General features: G+C 35.3%; 1 protein-coding gene across 1 annotated transcript in view; it reads right to left on the minus strand.

Moving 5' to 3' along the window:
• Positions 1-18641, minus strand: part of LOC118742357 (myosin heavy chain, non-muscle) — a gene marked incomplete in the record, with an annotated part of 153781 nt that overhangs the window by 121891 nt on the left and 13249 nt on the right. Inside the window, 1 exon segment of the mRNA XM_036474368.1 lies at positions 9358-9603. Coding sequence (XP_036330261.1) covers positions 9358-9489 — 132 coding nt within the window.

Raw genomic sequence — 18641 nt, forward strand, 5'->3', positions numbered from 1 at the left:
ACGCCCATTTTCCAAAAATTTATAATATTCTTATTTTTCGTCTAAAAATTATTGTAAATATAAATTTTGAGTGAATTATCTTCAGTAGTTACTAAAATATCGCAGTTTTCGTATTTCTGGAAATTACCGTTATATGGGAAGTGGGCGTGGTTAAAGTCCGATTTCGCCCATTTTCAATACCAACCTACCTTGGATTAAGGGAAACCTACATACCAAATTTCGTTGAGATATCTCAATTTTTGCTCGAGTTATCGTGTACACGGACAGACGGACAGACGGACAGACGGACAGACGGACAGACGGACAGACGGACAGACGGACGGACAGACAGACATGGCTTAATCGATTTCTTTTTTCATCCTGATCATTTATGTATACATTTGTCTATATCTATCTCGATTCGTTTTGGCTGTTACAAACAACCGTTATGTGAACAAAATTAATATACCCTTGTGCACAAGTGCGCTCGGGTATAAAAAGGTTTGGTAAGCAGAAATTATCAACGACTACCATACGACAAATTATTAAATATTCGAAGACTCGTCCTACAATGTTAGCTGTAGAAACTTTTGATAACCTAAAGTTACCATGTAGTGTTCATACAGTAAGCAGACGGCACCGAGAACACAAGCTTTATGCTATAAGTCCACGGAAGGTCCCGCTTTTGATAAAAATCATGTAGTACGCAGACTAGATTTTGCGAAAAAATACCTGGATTGGTCTATTCGGAAGTAGAGCAATTTTTTTTTAACGGATAAGTAAAAAATTGTTTTATGCAGTGGTAAAGGCTCTCGGCAACTCGTAAGATACCCCTCAAATATGATATATCATCCAAGGTACACTGCAAAGACGTTGAAGTATGGAGGAGGTGGTGAGGCCAATATATTGGATATAAAAACTATCATGGTCCATAATTAGTACGTACAAATAATGAAGGATGGTATGCTTCCATTCGCCGAAGAGGAAATGCCACTCAAATGGGTACTACAGCAGGATAACGACCCGAAACATACAAGATGCCAAAATTGTCATTTCTGGACAACGGAATTGAGGTCATGGAGTGGCCAGCTCAATCTCCTGATCTCAATCCTATATGAAACCTTTGGACCGACCTTAAGAAAGCCGTATGGGATGAAAAACCAAAAACTAAGCCCGAACTATGGGCTGCAGTTCTCCGCGCCTGTCAGTCAATAACACAGGAAAGATGTCAACACCTCGTAGACTTTATGAGAAATCGTTGTGCACCAGTGATTAAAAACAACGGTCATGCTACTAAATACTAAATAACTGTGCTAAATTTTAGTATTAAGTATTAGTATTTTTATATACTACTATTTTTCTGCTCGTAGTAGTTTCCATAACACATCTTACGACCCTACATTTAGTTACGAAATTGTCCTTCAGTTTTTCAATAAAATTAATGCAACTATTATTTTGGTTTTCTAGTAACTTCAAAAAATGTTAACCGTAAGTGCACACTACTATTTTAGTGCTCGCAGCTGTACATACATATATGGTATTTATTAGATAAAGAGCTATACTTTTATATAAAAACTAGCGGACCTGGCGAGCTTCGTCCCGCCCAAGACCCTATTTTTATTTAAACATTTTGGGCCAACGTTTGTACCAGCAATTCACGTTCACAACTTCCAATGACACATTTATCTGCTCTGATTATGGAACTTTTGACGTCAGAGGGCATATCTTCCAGTGATATTCCATTTCATTGCAGCTGTGTATAACTGTCGGCCCTGAATTCATCCCGCATGAATTCGCGGTGAATGTACGCAAAGCTGCTCAGTAACTTGGACTTATTCCTAAGGAGTCAATTCCATGGATTGTTGCCAAACCTTGTGAATTGCGACTGCCTGAGCCAATGTGTCATCTTCCGATCAGCGGCATAATTGTTTTCAAACACTGAAAGTTCCATGTCGAAAATACCTCCGCCCCCCTTTTCTGGCAACACAGAAAGGAGAATTCTACTTAGTCAGGGTTATAATCCCTAAGCGCGGCCGAAGGCCCCCTACGCAGAAAGAAGTTCTGCGCAAAAATACTTCCGGCCCCCTTTTCCGGAAAACCAGAAGGGAGAGTTCTACTTAGTAATGGTTATAAGCCCTAAGCGCGGCCGAAGGCCGCCTATGCAGGAAAACGTTCTGCATAAAAATACTTCCGCCCCCTTTTCTGGCAGCACAGAATTCTACTTAGTAAGGGTTATAATCCCTAAGCGCGGCCGAGGGCCGCCTACGCAAAAAAAAAGTTCTGCACAAAAATACTTCTGCCCCTCTTTTCTGGCAACAAAGAATGGAGAATTCTAGTTAGTAAGGGTTATAATCCCTAATCGCGGCCGAAGACCGCCTACGCAGAAATAAGTTCGTTTTCAAGTGTGCACTATTTCGGTTTTGTCATATGCATTATTTCGGTTTTGAGTCGAAACTGTGCTTATATGCATTACTTCGTTTTTCTTATAATAATAATAATCCCAACGGTTTTTACCCTTCATTCCTGCCCATCCGCACGAGGGGCGCAGTCCGCATGACGTACGGAACCAATATTTTCAATTTTTTGCGCCGAGTCACGATAGGCAGGAGTTTGTTAAGTGTCGAGATCTAAAACTGTTAAGCTACAGAACTAAATTCATCAGCTGATTTTATGTCTCTATGTTAATAATTCATTTATTGAGAGAGGATAGTATCGCTTTCTTAATGTTGAAAAGCGAATAAGATATATCAAATGCGCTGGAATGAAAGTTAAAATCCTAGCATTAGCAACTGGGTGGCTCGTGTAATTCAAAATTAGTTTTACAAGTTTTCAAAAATAGGGGATAAAAGTATCTTGATACACGGGAGGGAAAATTAAGGCTAACTTCACCCAGAAGAAGCGGACTTGAAATTGAGCGTGTCAGTAATTTAACCATAAAAATTTTACCAAGTATTTCCCAGCGACTGACAAGTGTAGGAAGATTAATAAGTTTTAATCGGCTCGTATAAGGTGGCAGGTTATATTGAGAATCCCAACGGAAATTTCTTAAAGCAAAAAGTAGGTATTGTTTTTGAATTGATTGTATCTTGTCTGAGTAAATTTGATACCTTGGATTCTAATCGGTCTAACTAATGTTGTAAACAGGGTTTTAGTGGCATAAGGGTCACTAAATTCTTTTGACCATCGTTTCACAAATGCAAGTACACCTTTAGCCTTGTTGACTGTCACATTAATGTTAAGATTGATTATATGCATTACTTCGGTTTTGAGTCGAAACTGTGCATGTATGCATTACTTCGTTTTTTTCATATCCATTATTTCGGTTTTCAAACGAAAGTGTGCATATGCATAATTTCGGTATTTCTAATATGCATTATTTCGGTTTTCAACCGAAACTGTGCATATATGAGCCATTCCTTTTTACATCGGACGGATTTCGTAAAAAAAAATTATGTCGTGTCTCCGATTCGCTTACATTTTTTTGTGGGTTCTATACATGAAATAAGCTAACACGTGTTCGAGGAATTTTTTTTCTTCGGAGATATGATCTGTCAAAGTTCGCATTTTGTCCTTATTCTGACTAATCATGTACTTCTTCAAATCGTTATATCTCAGGTTCTGCTGATCGTAGAGACTTTATCTTAACGTAATTTTAAAGCTAAGAAACAGCTATGAACAGTTTGAAGTTAATTTGCATAGTGAAGGCCATTAAATTAGGGATTTAAAATTATACCATCGTAATCCTTGTTTATTTCTCTATAAAAAACGTAGTTCAAAAAAATGGGCGTTTTTCAAGAACTATTTTTAAAATATTTTGCTTTATGACGATATCGTTTATTTTGTGAGAATCAACATTTTTTTTTTTTTTTTTCGAAAACTTATATTAAGATATATTTGGCAAGGTATTAAACATCGGGTTTTTTCACCTGCAGTTTTACGCCAACTCCGAACGTCGATTGTATTTTTATGAGAAGCTGTTTTTCATGGCAGAAATACACTCGGAGGTTTGCCATTGCCTGCCGAGTGACGACCGCTGTTAAGAAAAGACCTTTTTTCTATATTCTTTTTCGATGTTGCTTTGACCAGGGCTCGAACCCAGGCGCAGCGGGGTGGAAGCGCGCATTGCTTACCACTACACACAGCGGTGTATGTTTATTTAATGAAAAAAGTGAAAACTGCTTAAGAAGTTGAAGAAGAAATTGTGGGAATTTTTACTCGCAACGCAGTAATTTTCAGATCCTCAGTTTAGGAATTTTTTCCTAGCAAGGGCCTATTAAGTAATACGGACTTGAGTTACAAGTTATATCCAGATTTAAAATTAGCTATAAATATTTTATTTTGAAATAACAGGTTGCAGCAATAGCTTCTGTAATAAAACACAAACTTTGTTTCGTTTTTTTTTTATTTCGATAATGGATTCGAAGGTTTTCTCCGCTTGTTTGAATTTGAATTCATTAAAAGCACGAAAAATCCACCTAATAATAAGAGATTGGCGCTTACACATATGTTAGTGTTTCGCCGAGCTTGGTAAACTGCCATATTAAACATAGTAAACTGCCCATATTTGCATGCAGATGTTTTTTAACCATTGTGAATTACAGGTACCAATACAACGGGTAAGGAATACATCTAGAATATGGGCGCTCGTTTTCGAGAAAATATATGTCCGATTACCTGCTAGGTACTGGAACTGTGGAAAATTAGTATTCACAATGGTTAAGAAATATCTGCATGCTGATACGGGCAGTTTACTGCGTATTCCCCAAAAGTTCGGAACTACTTATTTAGAATAAAGAAGCTTGTTTTCGAGAAGCAATAAATTTGAAGTAATGAGTTCTTCAAGTTTTCCAAAACGTCCACTATTCCTTATATAGAAAACGTAAGAACGTAACGGCCTTATCCACATTTTTAAGGGAAAAATATCAAGTTTCGGAAGTCATATTTGCAAGGACTGCGATCTATGGGTGAAAGAGTTGAAGCTAATATTGTGGAAGCTATAAGGACGGCAGATTCCGAAAAAAAGAAAACTGTCTTAGAACGTTTGAGTCATGTAATGCTGCAATATTATCCGAAGAAGCTTTAAGCGCTTATATTGATTTAGATCTTACCAAAGCACAGTAGTTGTACCTGAGAAACCTAACGAATGAAAGGAAATGTTTTCTGCTGCCGTCATATTACAAAATACAGAGATGTAAATAAATATGCTGCCCACCTGATTCATCGATGGAAATAACCAACTCTTCGAATAACTCTTTTTTTCGAATACCACTTGGTCTGCTGAAATAACTGGAGTTGATGAAGTGCTTATACACAGACTGTATATCATTCTACAAACTTTATCTTGTGTTGTGTTATCGGGTGTTATGACTGATGCTGAAAAGTTTGGCGTTTATGCATTAGAAACAGCAAGAATATATGTCAAGAAATACAACTGGTATTATATGACATCCTCGGTGCCTAAGCTATTGATCCATGGAGAGTGTTATAAAACATTTTGCTGTATTACCAATCGGACAACTTTTAGAACACGCACAAGAGTCCCGCAACAAAACTACATGAAATTTAGACTACATCACGCAAGAAAACACTCATCATTGGCGACAAACGAAGATATCTTGCGTACATTATTGTATACATTAGATCCATATATAACAAGCATTCGTAAGCCATACGCAAGAATCACCAAAGAAGCCTGTCGAAAATAAGTGAATTCATTCGAGATTGTGAAGCTATTGAAACCGCAAATAAATTAAGTATTTTGATAAATGTATTTTTAATACGTAAACATATACTATTTTGAATCAATAATTTTTAGAAAACGATACGCTTTTTTCAAAGCTCAATTTGGTAGACTATTGAAAATTTGTTTTATTAGCGTGTTTTTATATACTTTCTGGGTTTAATACCAATAGTAAAATATCTTCTTTCCATTTAACCAGAAAGTGTACTTGTTATGATTTCCATGTCAACATATGGGTCTATATCTCGGGAACCAAATGAGATACAAAAATTAAAAATGCGTGGTTTAAATTTAAATGGTTTACACTATCTACTACACAATTCATGATCGTAATATTGCCCAAAGTGCGCCGTGCTTATTCATGGCAAAGTTAATTTCGCTGAACCCTGGTTACTTTTCTACGGATGCCTTGGGTTCCGCGGAACCCACTTTAAGAAGCTCTGTTCTGCGCCATGGCTACTTCGGACTTTTTCTGTCTAAACCCTGGAGTACGGGAACAGGCTAAATGTGAATAAAAAAAAGTACACAAACAAATGTCAAATTAAGCTCTGAGTTTCTTAAACACCCCAATGAGAGCACTTGACAGTGGTTCATAAACTCAAACGTTAAACTCGAATTAATGGCTCAATCATAAATTTTCAAATCCGGCAACTGCAAATGGAACCGGTAATAATTTACAACGCACTCTAAACTAACTTAACCTATGTACATAATTGTTTAGCATTGATACAATTTTAAACCTGGGCAACCATTTCAATTGTAATATTACGATCAAAATTAAAGAAATAAACAAATATCAGTTTATAATCAGTTTTTCCGAAATTTTCTATTCGGAAATTTTTTTTAATTTTCCTTGGGCAGAGACAAACACAAAAAAAAGACAACTCACATAGAATAATTTATTCTAGAGCTATGCTCGGTATTACGTAAGCAACCTTGTTTTATACATATCGTCGATTTTTTTTGCAAAACCGCGCATCGACCAATTGCAAAACCGCCTATCTTACGGCACTCAAATTTTATAGGAGAGCGAAAAAACGGGTTTTCTTTGAAGGCATTGCATTGATAGGCGGTATATTCTCTAGCTATTATTTTACAAATCTGTTGTTTTAATAAAGATTTAGCGATTTTTATGCGTAAATCTCGATGCCTGGAGTTCAGGGTTACCAAATCTCATCTTTGTCACAATGGCGATTTAGGCGATTCTGCAACTGGTCGATGGGCGGTTTTGCAAAAACATCGACGATATACATACTAGAGGTTTACGCCGACAGGACTTGCGGCGGCGGCGTGGTCAACTTCAAAAAGAATCGACGCTGGCGCGTCTGGAAACGCCGGCGCTACTGCCCATAAGGTAGATTCCAAAGAGGCATGAGGCTACTAATCTTATCATGTCATCTCGTCCAGCGTTAGGCATTCACCATGCCAATTCAGATTATAATTATATTTAGTTAATTCATTGAACTAGTTTTAAAATTAAATTACGATGGGCGAACAGAAGAAGGTCTGAGGTCTATACATACACACACACATGGCTCTGTATGTTCTCTACACCCTGCAGGAAATGTATCTAACTATAAGCTAACTTTAAGTTGATTAGGAAGGAGCTAAAAGTCACTTATTATCTGTATATTTTCTTTGACGAAAGCTAACTATATTTCCATGGCGATGGCCGCGAAATAGTCAAGGGTGGTTTACCTCTGCATTAGATGTAACTAATTTGTAACTAACTACTTTTGGACATAAAATATCAACAGGAAAAACAAAATATTTTTTTTTTATTTAATTTTTTATTTTTTTTATTTACTTGATCACATTTCATATTTGTTTTCATATTCTGCTGTAGGTGGTCCCATATTCGAACTCCGTCAGACATACCTTCAAAATGATAATATAAAATTACGATCTTCCTTTTACTTGTCCTCAACGCGTTTGTCCAAACGCCTTTAAAGAAAACAATCTCCTTCATTACTCCTGCATTACTTGTCAACTAGTTTCAAGCTAGCTTGTTGTAGCTAACTACAAGTTATATATTTTATAGAAATCCCGCAAAAAAGCTAACTACAACTGGGTTATTTTTTACCAATTGATAATTTTTTTCTGCAGGACAGATCTGTATGTACTATTTAAATTTAAAGAAATAAAAAATTGGCAAAGTTAAATTATTGGGATAATTTATGTCGCTATCAATAAATTTTTGCAATAATCTTATCAACCGTTATGTTAAATTACGGAGTTCTTACGATTTTTTGCGGATTACATATTGAAAACAAGGTTGTTGGTCTACTTTTTTCCACAAGTTTAACCCATCAACTCGAACCAGAACGGGTCTTTTTGACCCACTGTTTAAAAAAATAGATGGTTAAAATTCCACTAAAAATTAAGCGTCAAATTTTTCTAAGAAGAACCGAATGTAATGAAAAATAATACTAATTTTTACCAAAAAGGGTGAACTTTTACCCTTTGTAGAAAACGTTGCGATGCGAGGGAGCAAAACCTTCCTGGGGTTTGACCACCATTAAGGAATGCTAACGTAATTTTCACACAGCCACCTAGTACTTGTATACGTATGTGGGACCCCAGAATAAAATAACATACGAATGTAAAAATTAGCAAAAAAAGTGTTTGCTCTTTATTTAAAGTCTGTTTAAAATAAAAAAAAATACTCAGGAAAATCAACTTGTCTTTGTTTTATCTCTAATAATGGAGGAGTTAGATGGAATGAGTTAGATGAACAGAAGCTGCTTCGGTTAAAACTGCTTTCTGAGTTATTGGAGTTAAAGTTGTTGATGTGTTATAACTTTCTTGTTGTTGTAGTATTGAAAAGAGTTGTCTACTGCGGACAAAAATCGTTAGATTACTAGTATTCGACCCTAATTTAACTGTAATAAACGCTTTCGATCGAAAAATATGTTACCTATGTTTTTTCCGAGTTACGCTATTTTTGGAAAAATAAAGGAGATCATATTCTTGTCCAGTGGCCCAAATTATGCAAAAAAAAAACTCCTTTAAAAAAGTAATTTTCATTTCGTAAAATTGTGTTTTTAAACGAGTAGTATTTAGTTCCTTCAAACGATGTATTTCAATGTACATACATCATGAAAATTTTGTACAAAATTCCTTAAGCGCCGAACGCCGGAGGAATGACAAAAATCGGCTATGTATGTATGTAGATGTTGAAATTTTTAAATAGTTGGCAACCCTCTTCAAAATTATTCGTTCTGGTTAAGTGTTCATATAAATGCCCTTCATTCCCTGAATGCGTTGCAATATTTTACTCGATATATAATTAAGTCACTAAAGTTTTAAGCGGGTGGCAACCGTATTAAAAAGTTTTTATGATTTTCCTCAACCGTTGAAGCTGTCCTTCAAAATGGTGTTTCAATCATTCAGTTTGATGGAAACCCCTTGTTTTTAAAAAAGAACTAAACTTGACCAACGCGACTATTTTGCGCATGTACGTGAGCTTCTCCCCTTCAAAATGAGATATCATTCATCAAATTTTATAAAATATTAATGGAGATGTCATTTGGTAACAGAAAAATACCTTTTAGAAATAAATATATAGAAGATATCTGTTGCTTAACTATTGCTACAGTACATACTAATAGTCTTTTGAATATTGATACAATACATACCTGGTTCTCATGAGGCACCCACACAAGACGTTTCTGTGTCCACTCGGCCTGCGTTGCCGGATCATTAAATTGGCTCCGTTCGACGGAAAGATATTTTAACTCGGGATCGTTGCGATCGATTTCTTCAGACATTTTTTATTTTATTTTCTAAGTTATTTCCGTTTTATTAATTTATACTTCGGCACTTTTTGGTAAATTAATTTCTATACCGATTATTCACTTAAAAAAATAATAAAATGTTTCAACCTATAAGTAAAATGAAAAAATAAATGTAAGTTCATGGTGAACTTTGCATGTACACACATACATATTAGATATTCTAAGAATTTCGATAAACATGTGCTTTCTTGAGAGCCAACTAACGAAATATAAAAAGAAAAGTATGTGCATATGTACATTCATATTGACTACTGTAACTGCTGTTACAACAACAAGAAAAGCCGCTCCTACCCCTTAAAAGATAAATTCTAAAGCAGTCATGCCCAGCGCCCGGCACTTGCATATGGAATTCTGCCAGCGCAGGGCACTTGCTTATGGAGATCTGCCAACGTTGGGCAGGACTGTTCTAAAGCTTTTTTGACCGATCAGAGGACGATTGCGTGAAGTAAAATGTACTTAAACCCTAACAGTAATAAAGTACAGAAATTTTCCAAATTAACTGGATATAAAAAATACACCTGCTTACTTTACATAAATATGTTTGATTTTTGAAGTGAAACTTCTTTAGCGTTGCACAGTGGCCAATTTTTCGAAAAAGCTGGACAAAAGTCGAAGCATGGTACAATTGTAATCAAACCTTGTCTATAAGTCTTTATTTTTGTTGCTGGTTTTAAATTTCACCACATAATTTCGAAATTCAAAACGGCGGATCCATAATGGCTGCTGTGTACGTTTAAAATAACGTAAACGTATAGTACGTCGAAACTAAGGTAGTTAAGTATAAAAGGTCATGTTTTCTGCTTTTTTGTTATATAATGTGATGTAGCGGTTAGCAATATACGCTATCATTCCGCAGGGCGTGGGTTCAAGCCCAGTTTCCGACCAACATCAAAAAATAAGAAACAAACAAGTTTTTTGTAATAAAGTCGCCCTTTGGCAGGCAAGGGCAAACCCCGAGTGTATTCAGCCACGAAGAACAGCTGCTCATAAAAAGAAAATCCCCGTTCGGATTCGGCATAAAACTGTTGGCCCCCACTTTGGTCTTAATGTTTGTTTCTAAAAATCTTGATGTTCAAATTTACACGGGAACTGCGGGATTTTGAATGAATCAATAAACAAGACATACAGGAATATATTTTTAAGATAACAATTTTATACACCGTCAGACTCGCAGTCATCTGAAGTATCCAAGCTCGTATCTATATTTTCTGATGGCAATTCCGCATTCGCATTTAGAACAGTTGATAATAATTTAATGGCATCTGACGACAGTTTATGATTTTGTTTTAGTGGGTTTAAACGTAAACTTGAAATGACAGGGTCCGAGGATACAGCAGCCGATATTTTTTAATATCCTTATTCCTTGGCTCTTGGGCTTGGGCCAATTGGCAGGGGTGCCCATTCAATAATGAGAGGCCCATGGATGAGCACTCTAATATAGTAGCACTTTCTGACATCATTTGAATTCTAAGAACATCCAATCTTTAAAGCATCAAAATCATGACACAAATAATTTTTTACATAATTTAAATCTTTTAAACATAAAAAAATTAAGAATCGCGTATAAAAACTGATGGCCAAACTACAGTGGCGGCTTGTGGCAGGTGGTTTTAACCAAGGTGGATGGGAGAAACTTCAATATATATGAAAAAGAAAATTAGACCGCCCATCTCGACCACTCTCGTAACTATTTTCCTAATCCATCATAATGAGTAAACAAAAAAATCAATCCGTGAATATCTATGTCTTACGTCAGTTTTTAGATGGCGTGACAATGAAAAAACATGTTTTACATACTCTAGATTAGGGATGGGCGGCAGAACAGCTCGCGCGCAGCAGCGTGGGCAAGCAGGTGCTTGATGCGGGGTAAAAATTTAAAACCGAAAGGTTAAGCAATAGTCGTGTACGTGTATTAACCCATTTTATGCAATGTATATTGCCAAAGGCTATTATATTCACCTCTTTGTTTATAGAGGAACAATTTCTAACTATATTTGTAGTATATTTATTAAAAATAATTCAACATCATGAAATGCCGACCAATTTAATTTTTTTATTAATAAATCGATAAAGTTTAAATAGATTATTCATATGTAAAAAATAGTATGTGCTAATTCATACTGGCGAACAATAACGTGTTAACGATCTTGCTTGCGCATGTGTTCGTAAATAAGAGAGCAGAGCGCTGCTACTAGGCTCAGTCGGTAGAAAACCGTCATATAAAAAGGTTGTTTTGCGAAGGATTGTTCTTTTTTAACCGACTTCCAAAAAAGGTGGATGTTATCAGTTCGTCGGAATATATATATTTTTTTTATGTATGTTACCGCATAACTTTGGACCACGTCTCTGGTTAAGATCCGATCAGTGGATCATGAGATATATATATATATATTTTTTTATATGAGTTGAGTCGGTTTTTTTTTGCTAAAAATTACTTCTTTCCTTGAAAATTTGCGACCAACTGAACGCTGACAATGCAAAAGTGAATTACAAAACAGCTTATATGCTCGCAAGCAAGTCGGTACTCACCACCAGTGTTGCCATTTCTGTTTCTGCGGTCCCGCCAGATTAATAAACAAAAATCGCTAGAATCCTGCTAAATCATTTAAATTCTGTAAACTCTTATGAACAAAAAGTTTCTTTTATAATTTAGCAGTTAAACCTTATTTGATAAAATCAGAGATCATATGTTTATAAAAACCCACCAGTTTTATTAACAAAAACAAAATTGGAACTTCGTTATAAGGTTTTATAACCAGTGTTGGGATTTTGTGGCATTAAATAAAGTATAAAAATTGGTCATAAGAATGTCGAGCTTGTTGATTTAATCAAAATGTATTTACCAAAGTGTGATTGAATTTGACATTTCTCTCGTAAGAACGATCCTATAATGTCAAATTGGAAAAAATTGTTGTTTGTGTTTTTTGACATTTTAGTACCATAAAAGAGAGCCACACTGAGTTGTCAATCACGCCTTGTTTAATACACCTTGGATGTAATGTTGATTTTTTGGACTGCAAAATGTAAATGTAATAAATTGCGATCATTATGAACAGAGGTCGGCACTACCACAAACAAGCGTTAGCTAAAAGTTCTCTGCCCATGCCTGATTATTAATAAAATCGCTAAAAGCTAGCTGAGTGGAAAAGTCGTTAAAATGGCAACACTGCTCACCACGGTTGGCCAGTAGTTGAGCGTGGCCTGCATTGGCATGAATATGTATGTAAATCAACAGCATGGTTGCCGTATCGCGCTATCATAAGCTGGTTAGCGGGTACTTGTAAAAGTCTTTGAATATTCACGTAGTGACGCGAGAAGTAGCTTTGTTTAAAGATTTTGTTGTTGTCTAGCATAGAAAAAGGAATTAAAAAAATACAACTGTGACTTCTGTACTTTCGGTGCGTATTAACGGTATAACATACTATGTAATTTTTTAAGTTTTTTTCTTTCGGACTTATAATTTTATGAGACTATGTAAATCCACCAATTAGTTTTAAAATTTTTGCGTTGCATTTAAAAACACTTTGAGTTTATAATTATTTGCAGCAGTATATATGTAGGTACAGTTGTCCACAAAATAATAGGAGTGCGATATTTGGACCAGTTTTGGCTATTTGTCTTTTGTTTATTTAATGTTTATTATTTTTTTATAAAAGCCTAGCTGGCTATACAACAAACACCATATAAATTCAGATTTTAAAGTTTGTATAAAAATTATAAAAATTTTGCAATTTTTCACCCAAATTTCAAACTTTTTAATCAGAATCTTTAGAAAAAATTCTGGTATGCAGTTTTGTAGCACATTCAATTCTAGTCTGAAGAAGTGCAAGTTTCAAGCGGCTAAAAAATTCCGTTGATTTTTGGCAATTTTTTTGCTGGCAGTGTCCTCCATATAAAAGAAAATTGTCGACATACTTTGTATGGAAAAAACGTAAAACACCTTTAACCAAAAAAATTCTCAAAAATCAACGGAATTTTTTAGCCGCATGAATCCGCTTTGCATCGTTAAAAATTAAAATCTTCAAATCATCAAAAATATATAGATATGCATACATGCAGCTTTTTTCATGTTAGCTGAGCCGAAGATACCTAAAAATATTCGACAACTATATAATATTAGCCGTCATCGATTCGCCAACAGTTAGCGAGTGGCGAAACGAACGAACTCAATGAGGTACAACCAAACTCGCTATCGTCTATCACTGCTAGCTAACTTTGTTGTTGCTTTCACATGCAAAATTCTTCTTTAAGTGACCGGAACTCAAACATAGCGAGCGAGAAGTGGAAAATCGATGACGGCTACTATTAGTATACCTTTCCCGCCATGTTCAGTGCTTATTTAGTGCATTTTATTCTGGATACGAAATCTTTTTATACTCATAAGTATGTACATACATATGTGTATAAATGCATTGTTTCAAATAAAATATATATCTTGATTGAATTAAAGCGAAAATTCAATTGGTTCTATAAAAGTTTAAAATCGTTATTAGTGCGTTACTATTTATTTTGGTTTTTGATAAATACAACAATACTTATATCTTGGACCGATCACTAATGTAGTATAGATGCATATTAAATTTTACTGAAAAAAAAATTTTTCATGTTTTGATTTGTCCAAAGTTTTGGTGCTTTTAGGAAAGTTGGCAGCCATGGGGTCTCAAATTCGTGAGTACTCACATATACTTGTTCTCTCATTCCGATCACACATACAGATGCAATTCGCGCAAATTTGTCTGTTTCACCCCCGGGCATAATTACCACACCTCATCTACCCAAAGGTATGCACATTTGCCCGCGGTTTTCACGTTTGGGCATTTTGCCCGTATGTGCACATTATGCCCATCGCTACTCTAGATTACAATGTCCATGAGCGGATGCTTGAAAACTGTTATTTTTTTAAAGATAATACCACGATTTTAACAACGACAAAAACTCTAATTTACGAAAAGTTTAGAGCGAATTGCTAGCAGCAGTCACTTCGATCTCCTGTGTGTTACAGGAAGAGAATCGACTTGTTGTCTCATAACGATACGCAGTAGAGCCCTCCTAACTATATAAGATGGTTATGCATACGAATGCACCAATTTTTTTTTTTTTGACTTTTGGCCAGGGTTTTCCAAAAATTGGCCACTGTGCGGCGGTTGGTTGGTTGGGAGTAAATTGTCCAATTCAACGGAAATAGCACAAGGAAATGGTGCAACGAAAATGGTGCAACGGAAATGGTGCAACATAAATGGTTGGCGCTGAAACAAGTGCTTCTTGTGTGTTGCATATGGTATTAATTTAACAAAACTTTGCTAATAAAAGGTTAAAGAATAACACTTAGAAAAAGACCAATACAAGAATGAAAGTAAAGGTGACTACGCACATAGATAAAGAAAATGATAAAGGCAAAGGTACAAATAAAAACCAAAACAAAGATGCGTAAAGATAAAGGCAAAAGTGAAGACCAAGGTAAATTTAAACACAACAAAGGTGAAGGGAATATGTAGATGAAGAAAATGATAAACAGAAAAGTAAAGACAAAGAGGAGGATGAGGATACCGATAAAAGTAAAGATGAAGATAGGTGAAGAAAGATTAAAATAAAGGTAATTAAAGAGGAAAGGATATATAGAGATACACAGGGCCCCAATATGGGAACTATTTTGGGATTTTAGAGATTTTCGGGATTCTCGGGACTTGTCGATAAAATAATCGATATTTTATCGGTTTTGTTATCGATATTTTTATCAATTTTTTTATCGAAACTTTTATCGAAATTTTTATCGATATTGTTATCAATTTTGCTATCGATATTTTCGGTACTTATCGATATAATAATCGTTATTTTTTATCGATTTTGTTATCAGTATTTTTACCGATTTGTTATCGATTTTGTAATCGATATTTTTAACTGTTTTGTTAGCGATATTTTTTTATCGATTTTGTTATCGATTTTGTTATCAATATTTTTATCGATTTTGTTATCGATATTTATCGATTTATTCATCGATATTTATCGATTTTGTTAACGATATTTATCGATTTTGTTATCGATATTTATCGATGTTTATCGAGAACAAAATTTGTTTTTAAAGGGCAGATAAATGTTTAGTACTTGAGAAAACGGACCTTAGAATAATTTTGAGTATACAGTTTTATATGAACTCTGATTAAAAAGTAATTACAAAAAAAAATGTATGTAACAATTTTTTTTTCTTTTTCTTCTGGATTTCGCGGAACTTTTTTTGGGACAATTAGTTAACTGTAGAACTCTTTATTTCTTGTAAGTTGGTCGTTTTTGCTGATTAACGGCTTGCGCGTGAAGTTAGCAAGCCATTTTTGTTTTTTAGCTTTTTTGGGTTAAACTAACAAAACTATTGAAAATTTAGTTAGGGAACTGAAGAACTATTGCCTTGCTTTCGCGCGATTTTTTAATTATTTTTATATTTTGGCGGGAATTTTTTTTTTGGGTTTCTTGTCTGGATTGTGTCTTGTCGGGATTATGTATGGTCGGGATTTGGTCGTGTCTTGATTATGTCTGGACGGGATTTGGTCGTGTCTGGATTATGTATTTCGAGATTCTGTATTTCGGTATTTTGTATATCGGGATTTCATTATACACCCCTTGTGGGTTAGTGTATTTGGCGCATTTTTAACGTGGTTTCCCCGGTAGGCCTACTCAACGACTTATTGTAGTCCTGCTTAACTAAATTATATGTAGCATGAAATACAAATAGTACCATTGGAGGTGATGGAAGCGGTGTGAATTAAAAGTGCATCTTTCAAGTTTATATGCTAAATATTCATCATCATTAAATAAATAAATATTACGAAACTATGGCATTAACTGTAGCTTTTGTTGTTGCAAATTTGTTGTGGGAAGAAAAAATTTGTAGCTCTCCTTTTTGAAAAGATATGGTATGTAGTGCTAACTTCACACCATACACCTAGTCGATAGAATTGATATATGAAAATGTTGTATTTTCGTTATCTCAATTTAGTCGACAATGGGGCATGATCTCAAGTTAGCACTCAAGTTAGTAGGTATATCTAAATTTTATTCGAAAAACGGTCAACTCAATTTTTTCCAGAAAAGCGACCGCTACAATTTTTTTCTTTTCACAACAAATTTTTAGTAGTAGCATACATACATAAATATGTATTGGATATCTCAATTCTATCGACTAGGTGGATGGTGTCAAGTTAGCACTACATACCATTTTTTCTTAAAAAACGAAGGGAGTGTCTACTTACACGGTAATTTTTACCGTAGATTCACGGTAAAAATACCCCACTTCTCCGGCAACACAGAAAGGAGAATTCTGCATGGTAAGGGTTATAATCCCTAAGCGCATAATCCACATAATACACATATCCTTTTACAAACATCTTAAGAAATTGCCGTGGACCCACAGTAAATTTTTACCGTGGATGTACGGTAATTTTTACCGTGGATGTGCGGGATTTTTTTCCGTGGAAATACGGTAATTTTACTGTGGATCTACGGTAATTTAAGCCGTGGATCTACGGTAATTTGTTATCTACGGAAAAATTTACCGTGGCGCGTGCATGTAGACACTGCCAATCACGAAAGCCACAAATATTTTCTTTACACAACACAAAAGCTACAATTAGCGCCATTGTTAACTTTTCCAATTTCCAACATTCAATAGGAAATTTTATTCCCTTTACTTTGTACTTTATATATATGTATGTTGTATAGTTCTTACAAAAATTGAATTAATGTAAAATAATTATAAAGAAAAGCTTACAAACCCTAAGTGCGGCCGACGTCGCTTAGGCAGAAAGGTGTTCTCTGCAAAAGGTGTTCAGTCCCTCTTCTTCGCAACACAGAAACAGAATTCTACTTTGTGAGGGTTACAATCCCTAAGTGCGGCCCAAGGCCGCCTACGCAGAAAGGTGTTCAGTGCCTTTTCTTCGCAACACAGAAAGAAATTTCTACTTTGTGAGGGTTATAATCCCTAAGTGCGGCCGAAGGCCGCCTACGCAGAAAGGTGTGTTCTCTGCAAAAGGAGTTCAGTGCTTTTTCTTCGCAACACAGAATGAGAATTCTACTTTGTGAGGGTTTTAATCCCTAAGTGCGGCCGAAGGCCGCCTACGCAGAAAGGTGGGCTCCCTGAAATTGTGCATATGGAAACTGCGCATACGAAATAATGGTTATGAAAAACACCGAAATAATGCAAATATGCACAGTTTCGGTTGAAAACCGAAATAACGCATATAAATTAACCGCAATAATGCATATATGCACACTTTCGTTTGAAAACCGAAATAACGCATATGAGAACAAGTAAGAAAGTCTAAGTTCGGGCGGAGCCGAACATTAAATGCCCGGCGCAAATATTAAATATATGATTTTCACCTTTCCGAAAGCTACCTTTACATGGTAAGCCGGGGTGTATCAATTTTGAGTAAATTAGCGTCCTTAAATTCGAAATATTGACGTTTCAAGCATTTCTAAAATTTACCGTTATATGAAAAGCCGTAATTTTAGTCCGATTTCAATAATTTTGAACGTTTTGATTTTATGTGGCAAGCACAATAACCATACCGAGTTTGGTACAAATTGGTAGAACGGTTACCGAGATACATATATGTGATCATAAGTGGGCGGTGCCACGCCCATTTTCCAAAATTTTATCATAGACGTATTTCCTGATAAAGAATTGTTGCAAGCATCAATTTTTAATAAATTAGCTTTAACATTTACTGATTTATCGAAGATTTTTTATTTCTCCAAATTACCGTTATATGGGATGTGGGCGTGGTTATTGTCCGATTTTTAAAATTTTCGGCCATTTGGTATCCTGTACCAAGGCCAATAACTGTGCCAAGTTTGGAAGAAATCGGTGCAACGGTTACCAAGATATACACATGTAACCATAAGTGGGCGTGGCTACGCCCATTTTTCAAAAATTTATAATATTCTTATTTTTCGTCTAAAAATTATTGTAAATATCAATTTTGAGTGAATAATCTTCAGTAGTTACAATATCGAAGTTTTCGTATTTCTGAAAATTACCGTTATATGGGAGGTAGGCGTGGTTATTGTCCGATTTTGCCCATTTTCAATACCATCCGTCCTACGCCCGAAAGGAGTACACGTACCAAGTTTCG

This window comes from Rhagoletis pomonella, unplaced genomic scaffold (assembly GCF_013731165.1).
Source record: "Rhagoletis pomonella isolate Grant_MI unplaced genomic scaffold, Rhpom_1.0 Rhpom_scaffold_00007, whole genome shotgun sequence".
Taxonomy (NCBI): Eukaryota; Metazoa; Arthropoda; class Insecta; order Diptera; family Tephritidae; genus Rhagoletis; species Rhagoletis pomonella.